General features: G+C 41.7%; 1 protein-coding gene across 1 annotated transcript in view; it reads left to right on the forward strand.

The window, feature by feature from the left end:
* Positions 1-21,775, forward strand: part of LOC126278972 (inactive pancreatic lipase-related protein 1) — a 216,666-nt gene that overhangs the window by 86,998 nt on the left and 107,893 nt on the right. Inside the window, exon 3 of the mRNA XM_049979267.1 lies at positions 15,206-15,362. Coding sequence (XP_049835224.1) covers positions 15,206-15,362 — 157 coding nt within the window. The remainder of the gene's footprint in view (positions 1-15,205; positions 15,363-21,775) is intronic.

The raw sequence follows: 21,775 nt of genomic DNA on the forward strand, positions 1-21,775 counted from the left end.
TGTATCATCGTTGTAACCTATTGAGCTGAATCGCTCTTGTCGCCATGTACGTACTGAAAAACATAATAGATCGTGACAAAAATAAAGACTTACAAAAGTATATGCGGTAAGTCGTACAAAGCTATAAAGTTAACTAAAGTATAAGGCCGTCATGAATACATAATTTACACCGTCAGCAAGTTATCATACATACAAGGTTGTCAGAAACAGACTGAAAAATTTGTAAGGGTGTCGCACGGTATGTTGTGCCGAGAAACAATCGCCATGAAAAAACCATTCGATACGTTGCGCCTTTTCCGAGTTAATTACAATGAAGTTACCCAATCAGCCTGTTCTACGTGCTGCGTCAAGCGGCCCGACAGATACAGCTATTGTCAGCTTTGTTCAAAGCGTAAATGATAGTGCACGAGACTGCTCAGTCTTTCGCTAGGAGGTCGATCCTTACTGCCACACCATGTCCCTCTTCTTTGGTTTTAAGAAAACAGACCAAGAACACGTTTGGTGACACCGTCTCGGGCGGGCCGCTTGGATTTGGAGCGCAGTGGCGTGACTGGCTAACTTCGACGCTAATTACTACGGAAACGGCGCAACGTATCGAATTTTTTTCATAACAATTATTTCTCGGAACAACCTATCCTGAAACACCTTTTCAAGCTTTTTATATTGTTTGTGATCTCCTTGTATATCTAGTGCTCATATTATCACATTTGTGTTTTAATACGAGGTTACTGGGAGTGGTAATAGTTACGTAGTCCATGTGTGGATACAAATAGAGCATATCACATGCAACGTTGTCTACAGAACAAGGAAGGTACCTGCATTACAGCTGTCAGAGAACTGGTCACTACGTAGCGTCTTTTCTACAAGAAAACACTGACTGTCAGATAGCGCTCCTGATCAACGAACCATATAGTCCCGACTCTATAATAAGATAAAAAATATATAACGTAACGAGTTTCCTGCTAGGTTTACGTCATGTAAGATGCAAGGAACTGTGTTCAATTTCTACATGCCCGTAGTATCCATAAGTGAAACATAGACTACGTTGTCCGCTAAGTAATACAATACCAGGAGACACTGAAAGCGAAGGAAATTAATATATGGTCACAACTGAAAGTAGTACAATATCTTGAGATACAGTATGTACAGTGCCAATGATCAAAAAATTATAAATCCGTATCAACTATGAAACAGTTACCAGTAAGAATCGACCGTTATTAACGGGGATAGGATTTCAAACATTTTAAGAAGTTCGATTTTCCAAAACTATGCCTATTTTGTAGCGCACATCTTCCTGTATAGTTCGATGTGTAAAACATATGTATTTGTGAGATTATAAGGCACATTACTCGGTCTTAAGTGCACCAAGATGTAGCGTCACACTCCTTTGCACAGCATTCTTCTGTCATACGTAAGTGGATAATATCATCACAGGAATTCCCTACCAACCCTATATTCAGGGACCTTGCAAATGAAAACTTATTGAAGAAATGTCTTCATGGCGGCACCCAAAACCCTAATTAAAGTTTTAACCAAAGTAGATGGAAAAGATTGCAAAAATCATTTTTGTGGAAAGAAAAGCGCTTGCTATTGGTGTTTATGATGCAATTTCATGTTTAAATGATTGTGTGCAGAACAGGAGATATGTTTTAGAGAAAATGGGATTTAAGCCCTGAGTAAACTGTATTAAAGCTTTGTATGCTATAGACAGAGAGCGTGTAGTTAAACCAGATAAATCATTTTTGAACGTGATAAAATCAAAAAGAGTGCGTCATAGGAATGTGAAAAGGAAGAAAACTTATTTAGAAAATGAAAAAGAACCTGCTTATGGTGATGGACAATTCTAAAAGAATGCCAAATACAAGCAGAAACTTTAACGGCCATTTTCCGCAAAACACAAATTTCTGTACTTAGATTACGTAACATCCAAATTAAATATCGTATTATTTTGTAACTCGGTATGCTTATTAAATACAAACTCCTTAATGCAAAACTCTAGAATTTTCCAAATCTTTTGAAAACTGCGGTAAAAATTGAGATAATTAACCACAAAATTAGATTTTTTCTTAACATGAAGTTTAAAATGTAACAACTCATTTATTTTTTCATAAATTAAATAAATTGCAAAGTTTAATACACCTCTAATTATGGTTTGTATGCTGTGCAAAATTCATAGGAGAACCTCTCTTACTTATGAAGAAAAGTGTACCTATAGCAACAAATGCAGTTAATAGAAAGTGAAAAATGACCAAATTTCACATGTAAAAAAAAATATTTTGTTATGTTTTGAACTTCCACTGGTATGGGTGTGAATTCTGAATCCTTTCTGGTCATGCTGACAAAGTTTTATGAATTTACTTGTAAAAGTATAGACAGTGGAAATTAAAATATCCTGTGGTGCCTCTCCTGCTCCAAGTCGGCCTGTTTGATGTCCTACCCCCACCCCCCTCCTTAAATAAAAGTTGGTAGTATAAGCAATAAATATACATACGCCTAACGTATTAAATTATGTAACCATGACGACCTTCTGCTTTAGGTAAGATCATGGCTTTATACTACTCAGCAGTATGCCTTTGTATGTCATGATCTATTATGTTTTCATTATGTACATGACGACAAGAGTGATTCAGCTCAACAGATTACGACGATATGCACGCTGAATTAAGTAATAATTTTTGTTGGTATGTGTCATATAGTGGTTGTTTAAATAGGAAACGTTTTTGCTGTTGTCCACTTCTTATACGCAAGTTTCTATATTTTAGATCTCAAGACGGCTCGTCAATGAGCTGAAAGTAGTCACCAATAAAGGAACTTTTGCGATCTTCACTTAGGATTTTTATCCGAATCCTTGATCGTTTACGGAGGTTTGTGCCCCCAGACTTCTACGCTAACATCACTCAATCCAGCAAATTATGGGCCGGTGTTTTGTGCGTGCGGAGGTGGCACACGATGATGTCACATGTGAATTCCATATGGGTTAGATAGGACGAATTTGGTGGTCCAGACATCGAGTTCACTAATGTGCTCCTCGAGCCACCATAGCGCGATTCTGGCTTTACGAAACGGACGGTTATCCTGCTGAAGTTCCATCGCCGTCGAAGATGTAGGGATGCTTTTTAGAAATAGTGTGATTTTAGGTTGGTTCGTACCTTCAAGTACGCGTGGCACAAGCAGTCCATTGATGTTCATTTTCTGCTGGGCAGTAGGTCAGGTTTTGAAGTGTTGACAAAAACGGGTAGTCTATACTGACAGGCATAGTCCACTTCGTAGCGCAGTTACGATCAGACAGGAAACATAAAAAAAATGGCTCTGAGGACTATGGGACTTATCTGATGTCATCAGTCCTCTAGAACTTAGAACTAGTGAAACCTAACTAACCTAAGAATATCATACACATCCATGCCCGAGTCAGGATTCGAACCTGCGACCGTAGCGGTCACGCGCTTCCAGACTGAAGCGCCTAGAACCGCACGGCCAGGAAACATCAATTAGTCAATTACGTGAAGAGAGTCTGTGGGTAGACAGACGCAGAAAAAATACAACTAATATACTGAAGTGACTACATATTAAGGTACAAATTATCATAATATCTGCACCTATATCTCTGACACCGTGTGTAACTACGCATTTACATGGTTATGTGACAGGCTGAGAACACGCGATTAAGTATCATCAAACTTCGCAACGATTATTCTTAAATGGAGATACAGAGCAGCAGTTTTAGAAGACATCAAAGTAATTAGATGTTACAATTCTCACAACATTTGCGATAGACGGAGACACCTCTTTCTGCTAACGACCTTGTCAGAGAGCGCGAAGGTGCGGACAAAGCTCTAGTAGAGCACTTGCCCGCTTAAGGCAAAGATCCCGAGTTCGAGTTTTAAGCTGCCGGGAGCTTCCATATCAGCGCACCCTCCACAACAAAGTGAAAATTTCGTTGCGTTAAGATGATATGTCCATCGGCAAAAATTTCGGATTTGTGACCCTTTCGAATCTACGGGATGGGGCTGCTAGGGGGAAATTCCAGTGAGAAAAGTTTGAATAACCAACGAAAAGGTAACATTCTACGAGTTGAAGCGTGGAACGTCAAAGTTAGACCGTGGTGGAGAAGCTAGAAAATCGAAAAAGGAAACAAAAGACTCAATCTGGATATACTGAGGTCAGTGAAGTGCAATGAAAAGAATATAATAGTTTTTGGTCAGACGAATATAATAACAACAGTAACAGAAAATTATGTATATGGGGTAGGATTGGTTATGAATAGGAGGGCAGGACAGAGCTACTGTGAGGTACCAGCATACACAAAAAAAAAAAGGTTCAAATGGCTCTGAGCACTATGGGACTTAACTGCTGTGGTCATCAGTTCCCTATAAGTTAGAACTACTTAAACCTAACAAACATAAGGACATCACACAACACCCAGTCATCACGAGGCAGAGAAAATCCCTGACCCCGCCGGGAATCGAACCCGGGAACCCGGGCGCGGGAAGCGAGAACGCTACTGCACGACCACGAGCTGCGGACGAGGTACCATTACATTTACAGACAACAGCCTGAATTTCAAGAGAGGGAGAAAGTACAAGAATATGAGGGTACTGAACGGGTATCTCAATATGTTACAGCACGAGATGATAATCTGATAATCATAGTAGCACGGGGGGAGGGGGGCTGGAATATATTAATAGGGGCAGAAACAGAAGATACAGCTACAGGAGGATACAGGATTAGTAGAAAGAATGAAAGAGGAGAAAGACTAATTGAGTTCAGCAATAAGTTTCAGTTGTCACTTAGAATACACCGTCCGTCACACAGATTTTATTCCTGGATTATTAGCGATGTCAGAGCAGTAACTGCGGTGTAGCTTGAACTAACAACTTCTGTATTCAACAGAAGTAGACTTCCACTGCATGTGAACTGCAAAACAAGTGGTGAAGGTATTCTGTCTGCAGAATATTCTGAAGAAGAGAAAAAGTTATCCCGCACATCTTAAGTCCTTCCCCCCCCCCTTCCCCCCCTCCGCCCCCCCCCCCTCAAGCCCCATAAAAAAAACAATGCGTGGACACCATTCGTGGCTTGACTAGGATTAAAAACAGACAAAATGCAGACTGGGAGAATCGGTTTCTTATGGTTCTCCAAGACTGGAGAAGTTGCGAATGTGACGCGCTACTTGAATATCACACAGGAGGATTTTTCTGACAATTTCACATGGTTGCTTGAACGTTATGAAGTACTGAAACCACCATCTTAACATTAATACAATTTTTGTTAATCCGGTCTCTAAACGTTTTGGGCTAATGGGGTACATTGTTTAATAATCACAAGAGGAGAAGGTATACTTGAGAAAGGTATGCGGACAAGAGACGATTCAGACTGGATTACGTCACGGTTAGACTGAGGATCCGAAGTCTGATATTGGATTGTAATGTGCGCCGGGGAGCAACTACAATTTGGCAGTGATGAAGAGTAGATGAAATTTAATGGAATCGTCCAGAATAACCAGTGTGGTAGCACGTGTGATACTGAAGCACTGAGTAAAAATGAGATGCGTTTGAAAGTGTTTTCTCCTGTGGATACTACGGTAATGACAACCACTGTAGGTAGTTCAGTTGAAGAGTAATGCAATTGCAGAAGGTGGAATGAAAAACATAGGTACAAGGAAAGTAACAGAAAAAAAATCTTGAATACCAGAAGAAAAACTTCAACTGATCATCGGAAAAAGGAAGTTTAAAAATGTTCGGGTAAAGACAGGAACACAGCAATATTGGTCACGAAGTCACGGCGAAATAGGTACAGAAAAAAATATGAAGAATAGAAAAATAAATGATTGTCGGAAGGACTTATTCTGCACACAGAGAAAAATAAAACAAAATGCCTTTCGTGAAATGATAAGCAAGGGCACGGACATTAAGACTGCGATGGGTGTCCAATGTTAAACACAGCGGATGGTATAATTTAATAAATGAAGAAATGGGAGTTGATCTGGCAGGCATAGAGAATCTAATATTAGGGTCAGAGTTTAATAGAGGTTTAGAAGGCCGACGAGTTAAGTAACTTCTTTGAAAATCTGAAATCATTAGACGAAGAGGCAATCAGATGTGTAAGACTTGTAAGAGGGAAGAGGATAATTTATTCGACTTTCGGATAAAATATCATTCACAAAATAAAGAAGGTGGGAAGGGGAGATGAGGGCGAAAATTATAGCACCATCATCAAGAATAACACACAGAAGAATGGGAAAGAAAATCCAGCTTCTGATAGATGACGATCAGTTCGGATTTCAGAAAGGTAAAGGCACAAGTTCTCTCGTTACCCTTGATAAGGAAAGTAAGACTTAAGAAAGAGAAATTTGTCGACATAGAGGAAGCTTTAGACAATGTAAAATGGTGGACAGTGTCCAAAATTCTGAAGAAAATAAAGAAAGACGGATAATTTGCGATATGTTCGGGAGCCAAGAAAAAAAGTTTTGAGATTGAAAAGGGCGTGAGAGAAGTACACAGACTTGCATCCCTACTGTTAAATCCAAACATGGAGGAAGCACTGATAAAAGTATAAGAAAGTTTCAATATTGAGGTTAAAATCGGCAGTGAAAGGATATCAGTCATAAATTTCGCCGATGTCAGTACTATCCTTAGTGAGAGTGAAGCAGAAATGTAGGAAATGTCGACAGAATGAACATTTCAATGAGTACAAAGTAAGGACTGAGATTAAAGCGATTAAATATGAAAGGTATTGGCCATAGATTTAACATCAAAACTGGTTACGAAGAAGTAGATGTGCAGGAATTTTTGCCATGGAACTAAAATATCATATGACGGCCGAAGCAAGTAAGATATAAAAAGCAGACTAGCACATGCAAATAGTGGAGTTCTGGCCAAAAGAAATCTACTGGTATTTAACATAGGCCTTAAATTGAAGAACAAATTTCTGGAACCATGTGTTTGGAGCACAGAATCGTACGCTAGTGATTTATGGACAGTGGGAAATCCGAAACAGAAGAGAATTGAAGCGTTTGAGATGTGATGTTACAGAATAATGTTGAAGATTAGCTTCTCCGCAGAATCGGCAAGGAAAGGAGTACAAGGAAAACTCTGACAAGAAGAAAGGACAATATGTGTGTGATTGAGACGCTTAAAAATTTAAGACGTAATTATTGCTGGAAGTAAATTAAACATTAATTTGCAATGCGTCCGTACAGTACGAAAAAAATTTCGAATCATGAATTGGTTTTATGAGAATTTTTAAAGTGCTAATCGCTATATTTCTGCGCCCCGGGCCATGCGCTACTTTCTTGGTAGGTTTGTATCCGTATTCCAGTATCGCAGCTACAAAGTAGGAGAGAGGCACTCTCAGAATTTAGGTTGCGAGGGCGGATCGTGAGTCGTGCCTCGGTAACTCAGTCGGTAAGGGAATTGCTCGAGAAGGGCAACATTCTCCTGTTAAGGATTCATTCCGGAGAACACGCTTTGTAAAGATAAGGTCTGAGATTTGGTGCTATAGAAGGGTTTCGAAAATTCGGTTGAGTGATATGGAAACAAATGAGCAGGTTCTCCACGGAATCGTTGAGCAGAGGATCATGTTGCAAATATTACGAAGAAGGGATACGATGATAGGACATGTGTTGAGACTTCCATGCTATTTAGGAGCTGCCGAGGATCTTCCATGCTATTTAGGAGCTGCCGAGGATAAGAAGAGTGGAATACATCCAACAAATAATTGAGGCTAAAGGTTGCAAGTCCTACTCTGAGATTAGGTTGGCCCAGTAGACAAATTCGAGACAGAATTGGTGACAGGCCGCATTCAACCAATCAGAATCAGAAGATTGGTACTTAAAAAACAGTCGTTGCTTAAATATTCGAGCTACGTTAGTTAAAATAATTTTTTAAACATCTAATTCTGTGAACATCTTTATACGTTCATACTGACAGAGCGACTAAGGTTTCATATTTACGAAGAAGTATGCTTTTCTCTTCGTCTTATCGAAATCACATACAAAGCCATTTAAAGTTTTCGAGAATTTTTTATAGTATTTCGAGCAAGTACTTAGGTGTGCCAATCGGCGCAACACTGACGGAAACCTGTTCTGCGTAGGTCGAGTATCCCTTTCACATATTCATGAGGCTACATTACTTAATCTCAAAGTCGGAAACTGCATCTCGATGTGCTGGTAAAATCGTGCTCTGAATCAGTCACTTCAGTAGCATCGTCGTACAGTGCAAAACGTAGTTACATCGAATACATGTTTCATTTAGTTTCTGGACGTTCTGATGAGTATCTGGCAGATATGAATCACGTAGCAAGAAACTACAGCAAGTACTGTATAGGAAATTGCTTAGACGGGGTTTTCAGCTGCTTAAAAGTGTTACTTCGTTACTCTACCGATTCACTGCAAATATGTACAATTTGGTAGCGGAATACTTAAAAGAAGCTGATACACTGTTTTAAACTGCGTACTGTAAGTCTACGTGGGTCACGTGCTCCTATGTAGGCAACCCGGTTAGAATATCCTGTTACGGGCGAACATTAATAAAATCAACAAACTGCAAGAAAGGATTCCTGAGGAAAAAGAAGTCCTATGAACATGTGTCCGGATATGCATTATTACCACCGGAAAAATGGCTGACGAATGAAAGTTCCTCTGACAAGTGCCGTGTATTCGTTGTTTGTTGCAGGCTGTGTGATCGGCCCAGCGTACTGTAAGTAGCGGAATGATCCGGTATTCATGTCGGGAACAAGCTGAGATGGTGTTTGTATACGGCCAAGCCGACGGAAACTGTTGTGAGGCAGTACGGCTATAACAAACAAATATCCTCACAGACTCCAACCATTTGAAGCCCTTTTTGGCCGTTTGTGTGATCATGGGTCCCTTCAGACAGAAGAATGGACTTGGAGACTGTGGACTGTGCGCATACCATATTTGAAGGATCGGGTTCTGCCTCTCAATCGTTTCCGTTTGCTTGACCTAACACAAACACCATCTTAGCTTGCTCCTGACATGAATACTGGACCTTTCTGATGCCTACAGTATGCTGCGTCAGTCACACAAGTTGCAACACACAAGCAATACGCAGCACGTGGTCACAGGAACTCTAATTCGTCAGCGCCCTCTACCGTCGCAACGATGCACTTCCGGACACATGATGATAGGACCTTTTTTTCTCCAGTTCCATGCAGAACTTCTTATGTTCCCTTTTGTACTGTTATAACTATTGCTGGCTTTACGGTCAGTGCTACAGAGAGCCAAAATAAACAAATAATAAACATATAAAAGAACATCCTCTAAGTCTTGAGTAATCAAGTTACAACCCGAGTCGGCCGCGGTGGTCTCGCGGTTCTAGGCGCGCAGTCCGGAACCGTGCGAATGCTACGGTCGCAGGTTCGAATCCTGCCTCGGGCATGGATGTGTGTGATGTCCTTAGGTTAGTTAGGTTTAAGTAATTCTAAGTTCTAGGGGACTAATGACCACAGCAGTTGAATCCCATAGTGCTCAGAGCCATTTGAACATTTTTTTTTTTTTTACAACACGAGGACGTGACACAGTAAAACAGCGAACACTTTATATCGGTGGGTTGTTGTGGTCTTCAGTCCAAAAGACTGAGAGATATAGCTTCATACTAGTCTATCCTGTGCAAACTTCTTGATTTCTGCGTAGCTACTGCATCCAACATGCATTTGAAACCTCCTTATTACATTCAATTCTTGGTCTCCCTCTACAATATTTACCTCGCCCCTCCCCTTCCGCCCCCGCATCCGTTAACAAACTGACGATTCCTTGATGCGTCTTGAAGAGCCCTACCAACCGATTGCTTATTTTAGTCAGGTTGTGCCATAATTTTTTTCCCTCTATCTGTTCAGTACCCTCTTGCTAGGTTAATCGGTCTAATCTTCAACATTCCACGGTAGCAACAGTTTCAAAAGCTTCTATTCCCTTCTTGGCCGAACTACTCAAAAGCTTCTGTTGTCTTCTTGTTTGAACTGCTTATCGAGCACGTCTCACTTCTGCACAATGGTACGCTCTATACAAATGCCTTCAGAAAAAGACTTGCTAACTCTTGAATTTACTTTGGATGTTAGCAAAACTCTCTTGTCCAGCGATGCATTTCTTGCTATTTCCAGTCTGTGTATTATATCCTCTCTACTTCTGCCTTCATCTGTGTTCAGCTGCTCAAAGGGCAAAACTCATGAAGTGTTTCATTCCTAATCTAATCATATTAGTATTGCCAGGTTTAATTCCACTACACTGCATTACTCTGTTTTACTTATTTCGTAAAATTTTACATTTCTGTCACTGCTTGCTCAATATACAGATTAGGGAAAGGGTACATACCTACATACCTATCAATCTCGTTGATCGCCCTACATATCAAACATCATACCTTTCTATCTTCTTTGCTATTGCTCCCTTTTCATGTCTTGGTGCCTAATAACTTTTTTTTTTTCTAAATGACGTCGGACTCCGCAGTATTCAACGAGGAAGGTTTTTTACTAATATTTAAGAATACAAAGGAATGTAGGTTAAACTCCAACGCCCTGTCGTCAGAACGGAACAGAAAACGTGCTGTCATCTTTTCACGGTAAACTTCCGGGCATTCGTTTAGAAACGGTGACCATTAGTGCAGAAGGAGACGAAGTGCGAGTAATTTGATTATAATATTTTCATATATTTCTCATTTGTGACTCGATTCGCAAACCGACGGAGCGAGATGGCGCAGTTGTCAGACACTGAATTCGTATCCAGAAGATCAGTGGTGACACATTCAAACACGCACACTGAATCCGCGACCGCCTTTTTATTGCGGTACCTTACAGAACCACATGGACTCTTTTTCTGCACTTCTCGCAGAGGTTCACGTTAGAAAAGATATTTACTACGTTTTTGACGAGCGAGGTGGCGCAGTGGTTAGCACACTGAACTCGCATTCGGGAGGACGACGGTTCAATCCCGTCTCCGGCCATCCTGATTTAGGTTTTCAGTGATTTCCCTAAATCGCTTCAGGCAAATGCTGGGATGGTTCCTTTGAAAGGGCACGGCCGATTTTCTTCCCAATCCTTCCCTAACCCGAGCTTGCGCTCCGTCTCTAATGACCTCGTTGTCGACGGGACGTTAAACACTAACCACCACCAACACCACGTTTTTGACAGATGGTCACGTTAATGTGAATGGACACTATTTTGTTCTTGATAATCTTACATCAAAATTCATAGACTCTTAAAATGGCTGACTGCGCCAACCTGACGGGGGTAAATTGATGACCTCATGATGTATTGATCTCTGCTCATTTCGAAGCACCTGCCATCGTTAATGCAGTCAATGGGTTCAAAGGAAGTGCGATGGAGCCCTATGATACCCTTTTATTTAATGGTAATGAATATTCTGTAGTAAAAACCCCAGATCGTATTTTTGTTATGAACCATGCTGAGACTGCTCAGGTTGCAGCATTTAAAGAGCAAGTTAATGAAACTTTTAATGAATCCCATTATGCACATCACGTAGGCCATAATTAAGAACCAGGATCTTTAACAAATGCTGCTACCACACTGCTTACCTATGAAAACTTATTGTAATTGATGAGGAAAGACACAAGGTGGGACGTCTTTACGTCCGCCCACGGCCCAGAAGTTAGCTCTACAACTTTTCGGAAGGTAAATATTCGCTAGATGTTGCTTTATTGCCGTTTTTGTGTGTTAGTGTTTTATGTTTACAGTAAAAGTAGCGTTAGGTGCAATAAATTTCGATGGTCCTGTAAAAGCGAGTATAGGAGAAACGTGTCAGGACCGTGGGTTGATGTTTCGTGAGGCTGATTGTAATGGGGATGCGAGCAAGGTATCTGACCATGCTCTTCCATGAAGTTGTAGATAATGCAGTCGAGCAACAGATTCATGGAACAGGAAAGGTAGCTTTGTGCCCTAAAGGCAATATTAGAAATGAAGTACTTTTAATTAGATAGGTTGAAGGGGAAAAGAGACAGTGAGAGTTGGGAAAAGAGAACAAGTGATAGACAAAGGCAAATAATTTAAGTTGTGAAGTGGACATATTTGTAAACAGGGGTATCCATGAACCTATCATTCATAAATATAATTTTTAACGTTTTTATGCAGCTACAGGCAATGATATTGTTTATATAAGAATATACAGCCTACAGTTGCAGGTTAACTTTATCGTTTACCTAGGTTTCAACGTTAGTAATAACGTCTTCTTCAGAACCTGCAAAAAGTTAGTATTATAATGTGATAGTAAATTATATTAGATATGGTCATCCTACAGGATGCAACGTGTAGTACTTACATAGAAAATTATTTAAATGTTTGCCTAAAACAAGCCATGTCCTAAGTCAACTTTATAAAACTTGATGCATAACCGTAAGGTTATTGTCACTTCTGTTATACAAGCTGTAGCAAATTCACTTTAAGCCCGTTATGTGGGCCTCGTCGTGTGACTAGAGACTGCAGACCGCGAGGGCTTCGCGGTCTGACTCACAGAGGGCGGCGCGCATGCGCGTGCCGTATAGAATCAAACTATTATTACGCACGCGTCAGATAATACACTCCAAGAAATTCAAATAAGAACACCGTGAATTCATTGTCCCAGGAAGGGGAAACTTTATTGACACATTCCTGGGGTCAGATACATCACATGATCACACTGACAGAACCACAGGCACATAGACACAGGCAACAGAGCATGCACAATGTCGGCACTAGTACAGTGTATATCCACCTTTCGCAGCAATGCAGGCTGCTATTCTCCAATGGAGACGATCGTAGAGATGCTGGATGTAGTCCTGTGGAACGGCTTGTCATGCCATTTTCACCTGGCGCCTCAGTTGGACCAGCGTTCGTGCTGGACGTGCAGAGCGCGTGAGACGACGCTTCATCCAGTCCCAAACATGCTCAATGGGGGACAGATCCGGAGATCTTGCTGGTCAGGGTAGTTGACTTACACCTTCTAGAGCACGTTAGGTGGCACGGGATACATGCAGACGTGCATTGTCCTGTTGGAACAGCAAGTTCCCTTGCCGGTCTAGGAATGGTAGAACGATGGGTTCGATGACGGTTTGGATGTACCGTGCACTATTCAGTGTCCCCTCGACGATCACCAGAGGTGTACGGCCAGTGTAGGAGATCGCTCCCCACACCATGATGCCGGGTGTTGGCCCTGTGTGCCTCGGTCGTATGCAGTCCTGATTGTGGCGCTCACCTGCGCGGCGCCAAACACGCATACGACCATCATTGGCACCAAGGCAGAAGCGACTCTCATCGCTGAAGACGACACGTCTCCATTCGTCCCTCCATTCACGCCTGTCGCGACACCACTGGAGGCGGGCTGCACGATGTTGGGGCGTGAGGGGAAGACAGCCTAACGGTGTGCGGGACCGTAGCCCAGCTTCATGGAGACGGTTGCGAATGGTCCTCGCCGATAACCCAGGAGCAACAGTGTCCCTAATTTGCTGGGAAGTGGCGGTGCGGTCCCCTACGGCACTGCGTAGGATCCTACGGTCTTGGCGTGCATCCGTGCGTCTCTGCGGTCCGGTCCCAGGTCGACGGGCACGTGCACCTTCCGCCGACCACTGGCGACAACATCGATGTACTGTGGAGACCTCACGCCCCACGTGTTGGGCAATTCGGCGGTACGTACATCCGGCCTCCCGCATGCCCACTATACACCCTCGCTCAAATTCCATCAACCGCACATACGGTTCACGTCCACGCTGTCGCGGCAAGCTACCAGTGTTAAAGACTGCGATGGAGCTCCGTATGCCACGGCAAACTGGCTGACACTGACGGCGGCGGTGCACAAAAGCTGCGCAGCTAGCGCCATTCGACGGCCAACACCGCGGTTCCTGGTGTGTCCGCTGTGCCGTGCGTGTGATCATTGCTTGTACAGCCCTCTCGCAGTGTCCGGAGCAAGTATGGTGGGTCTGACACACCGGTGTCAATGTGTTCTTTTTTCCATTTCCAGGAGTGTAGTTTTGCTATGAATTAATTTTATACTTCACTATTGTAAGTTAATTACAGTATCCAGCATGACTACGGTTTACATTCTACTACAGAACCTTATAAACTGACCAACAAATCCCGTATGAGCATCTGTAGGACAGGTTCTATTATTACAAAAACTGTAATGGTCTCATGCATTATGGATTATTGTAAATCTAACATAGGCTGGAAGCGGCAATCATCACACATAATCTTATTTACGCCTGATTTCGCTGACTTATCATAGTGTTTCTCAAGGGAATGAACCTTATGGTTATGCATCAAGTTTTATAAAGTTGACTTAGGACATGGCTTGTTTTAGGCAAACATTTAAATAATATTTTATTTAAGTACTACACGTTGCATCCTGTAGGATGACCATATCTAATATAGTTTACTATCACATTATAATATTAACTTTTTGCAGGTTCTGAAGAAGACGTTATTAGTAACGTTGAAACCTAGGTAAACGATAAAGTTAACGTGCAACTGTAGGCTGTATACTCTTATATATTTATAAATATGCTTCATTCTGAGTGGTCGGGAAACGCAGAAGGCGTTACACTCGAAACTGACAGCTGGTGTAAACGTTTCTTCAGCCGGTTTGCTTACAATTTTACGAGAGTTTTATGGACTGAGAGCTTCACTGAATTTCGTGTCATGAGTGCATTTTTTGGCGCGTGCATGCATATTGCTTACATAGACTTTTGGGGGAGATTTAGTGTCAGAAAGTGGTATCATTTAATTTTCCTGTTTTTTCTTTCACATGCTTGGGTAAAAGTGCATGGCGAGCGTATAACCACCAGTTTATTTTCAGTTGTACAGTAAATCTAATTTGCTTCTTTTTTTTTTAATCTCAGAGTCCCACACGCTGAATTAATCACACTTGACTAGCTCAGTTCAGTGTAACATAAAGAGATTAGGTCAACATTTGGTGACATTAGTGTGACCCGTGGTGTAGGGGTTGGAGAAAATTGCTTCGATGGCTTGTATGCTGTGACAGTACCTTACAGGGGTTCGTCCTCCTCAAATCCACTTCGCAGGATCAAGTTGCTAATCTCACCGTTCATGGTTTACTGGAGATTAAGCATCTTACTCTCCGAGTAGGCGCTGAATATTACGGTGAATCTCTTCTGTTAATTTGCAGCAGCTACTGCGGACGTTCCATAATTTTACGGCAATGCCAGTCCCGTTACTCGCAGCTGAGGCCTTTCTGTCGCCGCTGTTGCAGGATGCTGCGTGTGGGCGCAGCGGGAACAGCTGCTGGAGCGCAACCGCACCTCCGCGAAGAAGCCGCAGTCAGTTCGCGACCTGTTCCACACGCCCTCCTGCGTGGACCCGCCCGTGACTTGCCCGCACCACAGAATACAGTTCTACCTCTACACCAGGTAAGCGTCTTCTCCAGGGCTATAAACAGTGTTCTCGACGTGCGATCTAAATTCGATTCCACATTTTTAGACTTCCAAAAATCCTTTGGCACCGTTCCGCAAAAAATTCTAATCAGATTGCGTAAGTACCGAGTATAGTCTCAGTTGCGCAACTTGATTGGTTATTCCAGAACGAGATTTTCACTCTGCAGCGGAGTGTGCGCTAATATGAAACTTCTTTACAGATTAAAACTGTGCTGGACCGAGACTCGAACTCGGGACCTTTGCTTTTCGCGGGAAAGTGCTCTACCAACTGAGCTACCCAAGCACGACTCACGCCCACTCCTCACAGCTTTACTTCTGCCAGTACCTCGTCTACTACCTTCCAAGCTTTACAGAAGATCTCCTGCGAACCTTGCAGAACCAGCACTAGTCTCGGTCCGGCACACAGTTTTAATGTGTCAGGAAGTTTCATATTAGCGCACACTCCGCTGCAGAGTGAAAATCTTATTCTGGAAACATCCCCCAGGCTGTGGATAAGCCATGTTTCCGCAATATCCTTTCTTTCAGGAGTGCTAGTTCTGTATGGTTCGCAGGAGAGCTTCTGTAAAGTTTGGAAGGTAGGAGACGAGGTACTGGCAGAAGTAAAGCTGTGAGGACGCGGCGTGAGTCGTGCTTGGGTAGTTCAGTTAGTGGCGGCACGGTAGCTCACCGTGTTCGGTCAGAGGGTTAGCTGCCTTCTATAATAAAGAACTGAGTGCACCGATTAACAACGAACTGAAACGGATATCTTACGGCGTCCGCCCCGAGCCAACGCAACGAACGAAAGCGAACAAAATAAGGTTAAAAAAAAAAAAGAGTTGGTGGAGCACTTGTCCGCGAAAGGCAAAGCTCCCGAGTTCGAGTCTCGGTCCGGCACACAGCTTTAATCTCTCAGGAAGTTTCTGACAGGTGATTTCATGTGAGAAAGCATTTTATTGCATAACCGGTATCGACAGAGTTATGCTGTCATCATTAGAGCTTATCCTTTAAAATTTTGCCACACGTTATCCATCAGTTTTACAGGCTCTTTACACACTCCATATCTGTCCGATGTGTAGCGACTTGTAACACTGGAGGAAAATATTATGTAAAAAAATTAGAGCGTACGATCCGATGGTAGATTCACCCGTGGGAAGCGTCTACGATCAGTAATCAAAACGAACTGGGTTCCGGGATAGAGGCCGGCCACTGCTTAAATTTTTAATAAAAGTCATCATCAATGGCGGGCGATGGTTTCCGGTGCAAGATGTCAACCTCATTCAGCCAACTGCCTTGTCAAAGAGGGCTATGGAGCGGAGCGCAGAATTATAGGAGTTTTAACGTGATAGGGAAGCTAGAAAACCTGAAGAGGAAAATGCAGATCCTCAGTCTAGATATTTCTGGGGTCAGTAAAGTGAAATGCAATGAAGACAGGGATTTCGTTAAGAATGGGAATCTCCGGTAGAGAGTGAGTTACGGTGAACATTTCACTGCAATGGTCATTAGATCTGACAGCAACCCAACACCAACTACAGGTATACATGCCGACATCGCAAGCTGAAGATGAATCGAGAGAGAAAGTACATGAGGATATTGAATGAGTAATTCAGTACATAAAGGGAGTTGGATATCTAATAATCGAGGGAGATTAGAACGCGGCTGTAGGAGAAGGAGTAGAACGAGTTTACTGAACAATATGGACTTTGTTCTAGACATAAGAGAGGAGAAAGACTAATTGACTTCTGTAATAAATTTGAGATAGCGAATACTCTGTTACAGAATCACAAGAGGAGCAAGTACGGTTGGAAAAGACAGGAAGATAGGAAAGATTTCATTTAGATGATATCATTGTCGGGCCGAGATTCTACAGACAAATACTGGATGTTAAGGCATACCCAGAAGCAGATATGAACACAGATCGCAACTTAGTGTTGATGAAGAGAGGTCGAATTTTAAGAGACTAGCAAGGAAAAACCAGTGGACAAAGAAGTGGGATACCTATGTATTAATGAATGAAGAAACACGCATACGTTCTGCAAGTCTATAGATAGGGCCATGAGGAACAGGTCAGTAGACAGTTCAGTTGAAGAGGAATGGACATCTCTACAAAAGGGGATAACAGAAGCTGGAAAGAAAGGCATAGATAAAAACAAGTAACTGCAAAGAAACCATGGGTAACAGAAGAAATACTTCAGGTGATCGATGAAGGAAGGGAGTACAAAAATGTTCAGGGAAATTTCAGGAATACACAAATACAAATCTGGCAACGGCCTTGCCGCAGTGGGTACACCGGGTCCGGTCAGATCACCGAAGTTAAGCGCTGTCGGGCGTGGCCGGCACTTGGATGTGTGACCAGCCGGGTCGTCATGCGCTGTTCCCATTTTCGGGGTGCACTCAGCCCCGTGATGCCACGTGAAGAGCTACTCGACCGAAGAGTAGCGGCTACGGTCAAAGAAAACCATCATAACGACTGGGAGAGCGGTGTGCTGACCACACGCCCCTCCTATCCACATCCTCAGCTGAGGGTGACAAAGCGGTCAGATGGTCCCGATGGGCTACTTGGGGCCTGGAGACGGAGTGTGTGTATGTGTGTAAATACAAATCGTTTAGAAATGAAATAAACAGGAAGTGCAGGGAAGCTAAGTCGAAATTGCTACATGAAGTACGTGAAGATATCGAGAAGGATATGATTGTCGGAAGAGCTGACTCAACGTATAAGAAAATCAAAACAATCCTCAGTGAAATTAACAACAAGGGTGGTAACATTAAGAGTGAAATGAGAGTCCATTGTTAAATGCAGAGCAGCGATCTTACAGGCGGGAAGAGTTGACTGAAGGGCTCTATGAGGCTGTCTTCTGATATGACAGAAGAAGAAGAAGAAGAAGCAGTGGTCGATATAGAAGAGGCAGGATGTCAAGTATTAATATCAGAACTGAAAAGAGCTTTGGAAGGCCTAAGGTCAGATAAGGCAGAAGGGATAGCATTTCATCGAACTTCCTAAAATCATTTAGGGAAGTGGCAACAAAATGACTCTTCACATTAGTGTGTAGAATATATTAAGTTGAAGATATACATCAGAATTTCGGAAAAATATCATCCACATGATTCCGAAAGTTGCAAGAGCTGACAAGTGTGAGAATCAGCTTAACAGCTCATGCATCCTGGTCGCTGACAAGGGTAATAAGCAGAAGAATGGAAAAGAAAATTAAGAATGACGATCAGTTGACTTTAGTACTGGCACCAGAGAGGCAGCTCTGATATTGCAGTTGATAATGGAAGCAAGACTAAAGAAAAACATCAAGACACGTTCATGGAATCTGTCAACCTGGAAAAAGCGTTCGACAATGTCAAATAGTGCAAGAATTCTGAGAAAAATAGGGAAACCTCTAGGAAAAACGGGTACTGTGCCATACGTACAAAAATCAAGAGCGAACAATAAGAGTGGAAGACCAAGAAAGCAGTGCTCGTATTAAAAAGAATATAAGACAGCGATGTAGTCCTTCGCCGCTTCATTTTCAATCTATACATATAAGAAGCAAGAAGGGAAAAGATTTAAGAGTGGGAGTAAAATTCAAGGTGCAAGAACGTCAGTGGTAATTTGTTTCGTTAATTTTTATCGACTGGCGGGTCAGATGTCAGACACCAACAACAATACTGTAAAAAGAGTGTGTGATTGGTACAAATAAACCTTGTCAACGACAAAACTGTCCTCTTCATACGCGAGTGCTAATTACCATCCCATTTTCACCAACGTAGACTTCTCCGAATTCGTACGAAAGTTCGTACACGCCTGCAATGTGGAGAGTATTCAAGGTACCCTTTGCCACTCTTTGTGAAAGGTTGAATCTGTTGATCCCTTTTTACAATGCCTAGGCCTGCTAAGGTATTTAAAAAATATAGTAAGTTCCATATTTCCAATATAAAGCGAAAAACTGTCATTGAGGTTAGGGTCGGGCCTGCAGATGAAAACATTAGCTTGTCTCCAAGTGCATCTAAAATAAAACCTGGGACAGGGATTGTGTCAGAAGAAACAAATCATGACAGAAATACAGGTTTCAGAATTATGGATCTGGAAATGGTGGCAGAAGCACTTAGAAAAGCCTGCAATTCCTCTGTTTGTGGAGGAAATGTGGATTTGGTTGATGATGGAAAAAGAGAAGGTTTGGTTTGCACATTGCACATTTTGGGTCAAAACTGTAATGCTGACAGACCATACACGACATCAAAGATCAGTAATAGAATTTATGAACCCAATATGAGATTTGCTTATGGAAAAAGATATATAGGGATTGGAAGAGATGGTGGAAACCTTTTATCTGGTATTATGAACATGACTGGGCCTCCCCTAAAAATTTCTGCGATGAATACTGCTCTCCTCAATGCAGTTGCAGAAGTAAGCGAAGAGAGCATGAAAATGGCAGTCCTGGGGGCAATTCAAGAAAATTTTGAAGCAACTAATAGAAACGGTATACCAGTTTCCTGTGACAGTTCCTGGTTGAAGAGGGGGCATACTTCACTGCATGGAGTTTCAACAATCGTTAGTGTCGACAATGGAAAAGTATTAGACTTAGAGGTTATGTCTAAATATTGCTCTGCATGTTCCTTGCACGAGAAATATATTGATGCAGGCAAAGAAACAGAATGGCAAGAAGCCCATAAAGCTGTTTGTAGCAGAAATTATGCAGGCTCCAGTGGTGGGATAGAAGCTGCGGGTATGAAATTCATTTTCCATAGATCTTTTCAAAAGTATGAAGTAAGGTACCTACAGTATTTAGGAGATGGAGACTCTAGTGCTTTCAAGAATGTAGTTGAAAGTCAGCCCTATGGAAAAGATTGCACTATTAAGAAACTGGAGTGCTTAGGCCATATTCAGAAGAGGATGGGTGGACGACTCCGAAGACTTGTTGCAGACAATAAAGGCAAGCTACTAGAGGGTGGGAAGCCACTGGGAGGTAATGCCGGACTAACAAAGAAGAGAATTGACAAGTCTAGTATGGTGCTGCAATTAGAAATAATCTCACAAGCTTGGACAATATGAGGAAACCAGTACGGGACATTTGGTTTCATTACTTGTTCACAGACACTACACCTCAACATGGCCTCTGTTCTAATGAATGGTGCAAATTTTTGAAAAGTTAGCAAAGTGGGGAAGCTTATACCCATAAAAATAACCTTCCGTATGAGACTTCAATGGCCATCACACCAACTTTTAGAGCACTGGCTTCACCATAACTGCTAGAAAAATGTCTGCATGGGAAAACACAGAACCCAAATGAAAGTTTCAATGCTCTTATTTGGAAAAGATGTCAAAAGACTGTGTTTGTTTCCAATTTTGAGGTGAAGATTTCTGCTTTGGAAGCTGCAGCTGCGTTTAATGGTGGGAATGTCGCAAAACTTCACAGCCTCAGCAAGTTGGGCTTTACACTTCGAGTCTTCACTGAGCAGATACTGCAAATCATCAATAAACAAAGAATCGTGAAGGAGGAGACTTCAGTCCAGAACATACAAAAAATTGCTAGGCAAAGGAGCAGAGAAGCTAAAAGAGCTGTAGAGGATGATGAGGAAGAAATGGAATATGGATATTGGCAGTTTTATCTAAGGTATGATAGATTTTTTAAAATGTTTCATCCAACCTTTAAAGTGATTTTTCTGCAACTTACGGTTTTCTGCTTTCAGGAACACATATATCAGAAACTACTGGAAAGATTGCAATGAAATTTGGCAAACCTATTCTTGTACTTTGAAGCAATATTTAAGTGGAACAAAATTTTAATCGAGATATTATACACAGTTTTGTGGTTGATAATATATTGAAAAGTTTGCTTGTAAAAAATGTTCGAATCCAAAATATCACAGAAAATAAAAGCATTAATTTATCAAAAAGTTACTGCACTTGATTGTACACCTATTAGTGTAGATTATTTTACTATCAAAAAAATTTGCCCATTTTACCTGGAAATTACGAACAAGTGAACCTTATAATAATAATGCAATAAAAAATTCAAAATTATCTCACTGCATTAGATTGTTATTACAAATTCTGAATTTTTTAAAAAAAAATCGTATTAGATCTCTATATATGTGTACAAAATTTCAATGATATTGAAAAAAAATGGCAAAGATATGGATTTAGAAAAATATCAGTGCAAGACTGCCACCGTCTCCCCTTAAAATTATAAAGTCTGGCAGATGATTACATACTATCGAAACTAGCTGTTACACAGTACAAACTTGAGCAGTTTTATGTTTGTCGCCCCTAAAGATATATTTGCTCTTCATTCCTTTCAGATTGTTCTTTTCTGCGTGGTTATTTACCAAGATGTCATAAATGTTACATTGTCCTCGGAAAGTTTTGACCGAATTTCAGTGGTTTTGATTCGTGACGGAACAAGTGCTATGAGACTTTGATGGTC

Source organism: Schistocerca gregaria, chromosome 6, assembly GCF_023897955.1.
Source record: "Schistocerca gregaria isolate iqSchGreg1 chromosome 6, iqSchGreg1.2, whole genome shotgun sequence".
Taxonomy (NCBI): domain Eukaryota; kingdom Metazoa; phylum Arthropoda; class Insecta; order Orthoptera; family Acrididae; genus Schistocerca; species Schistocerca gregaria.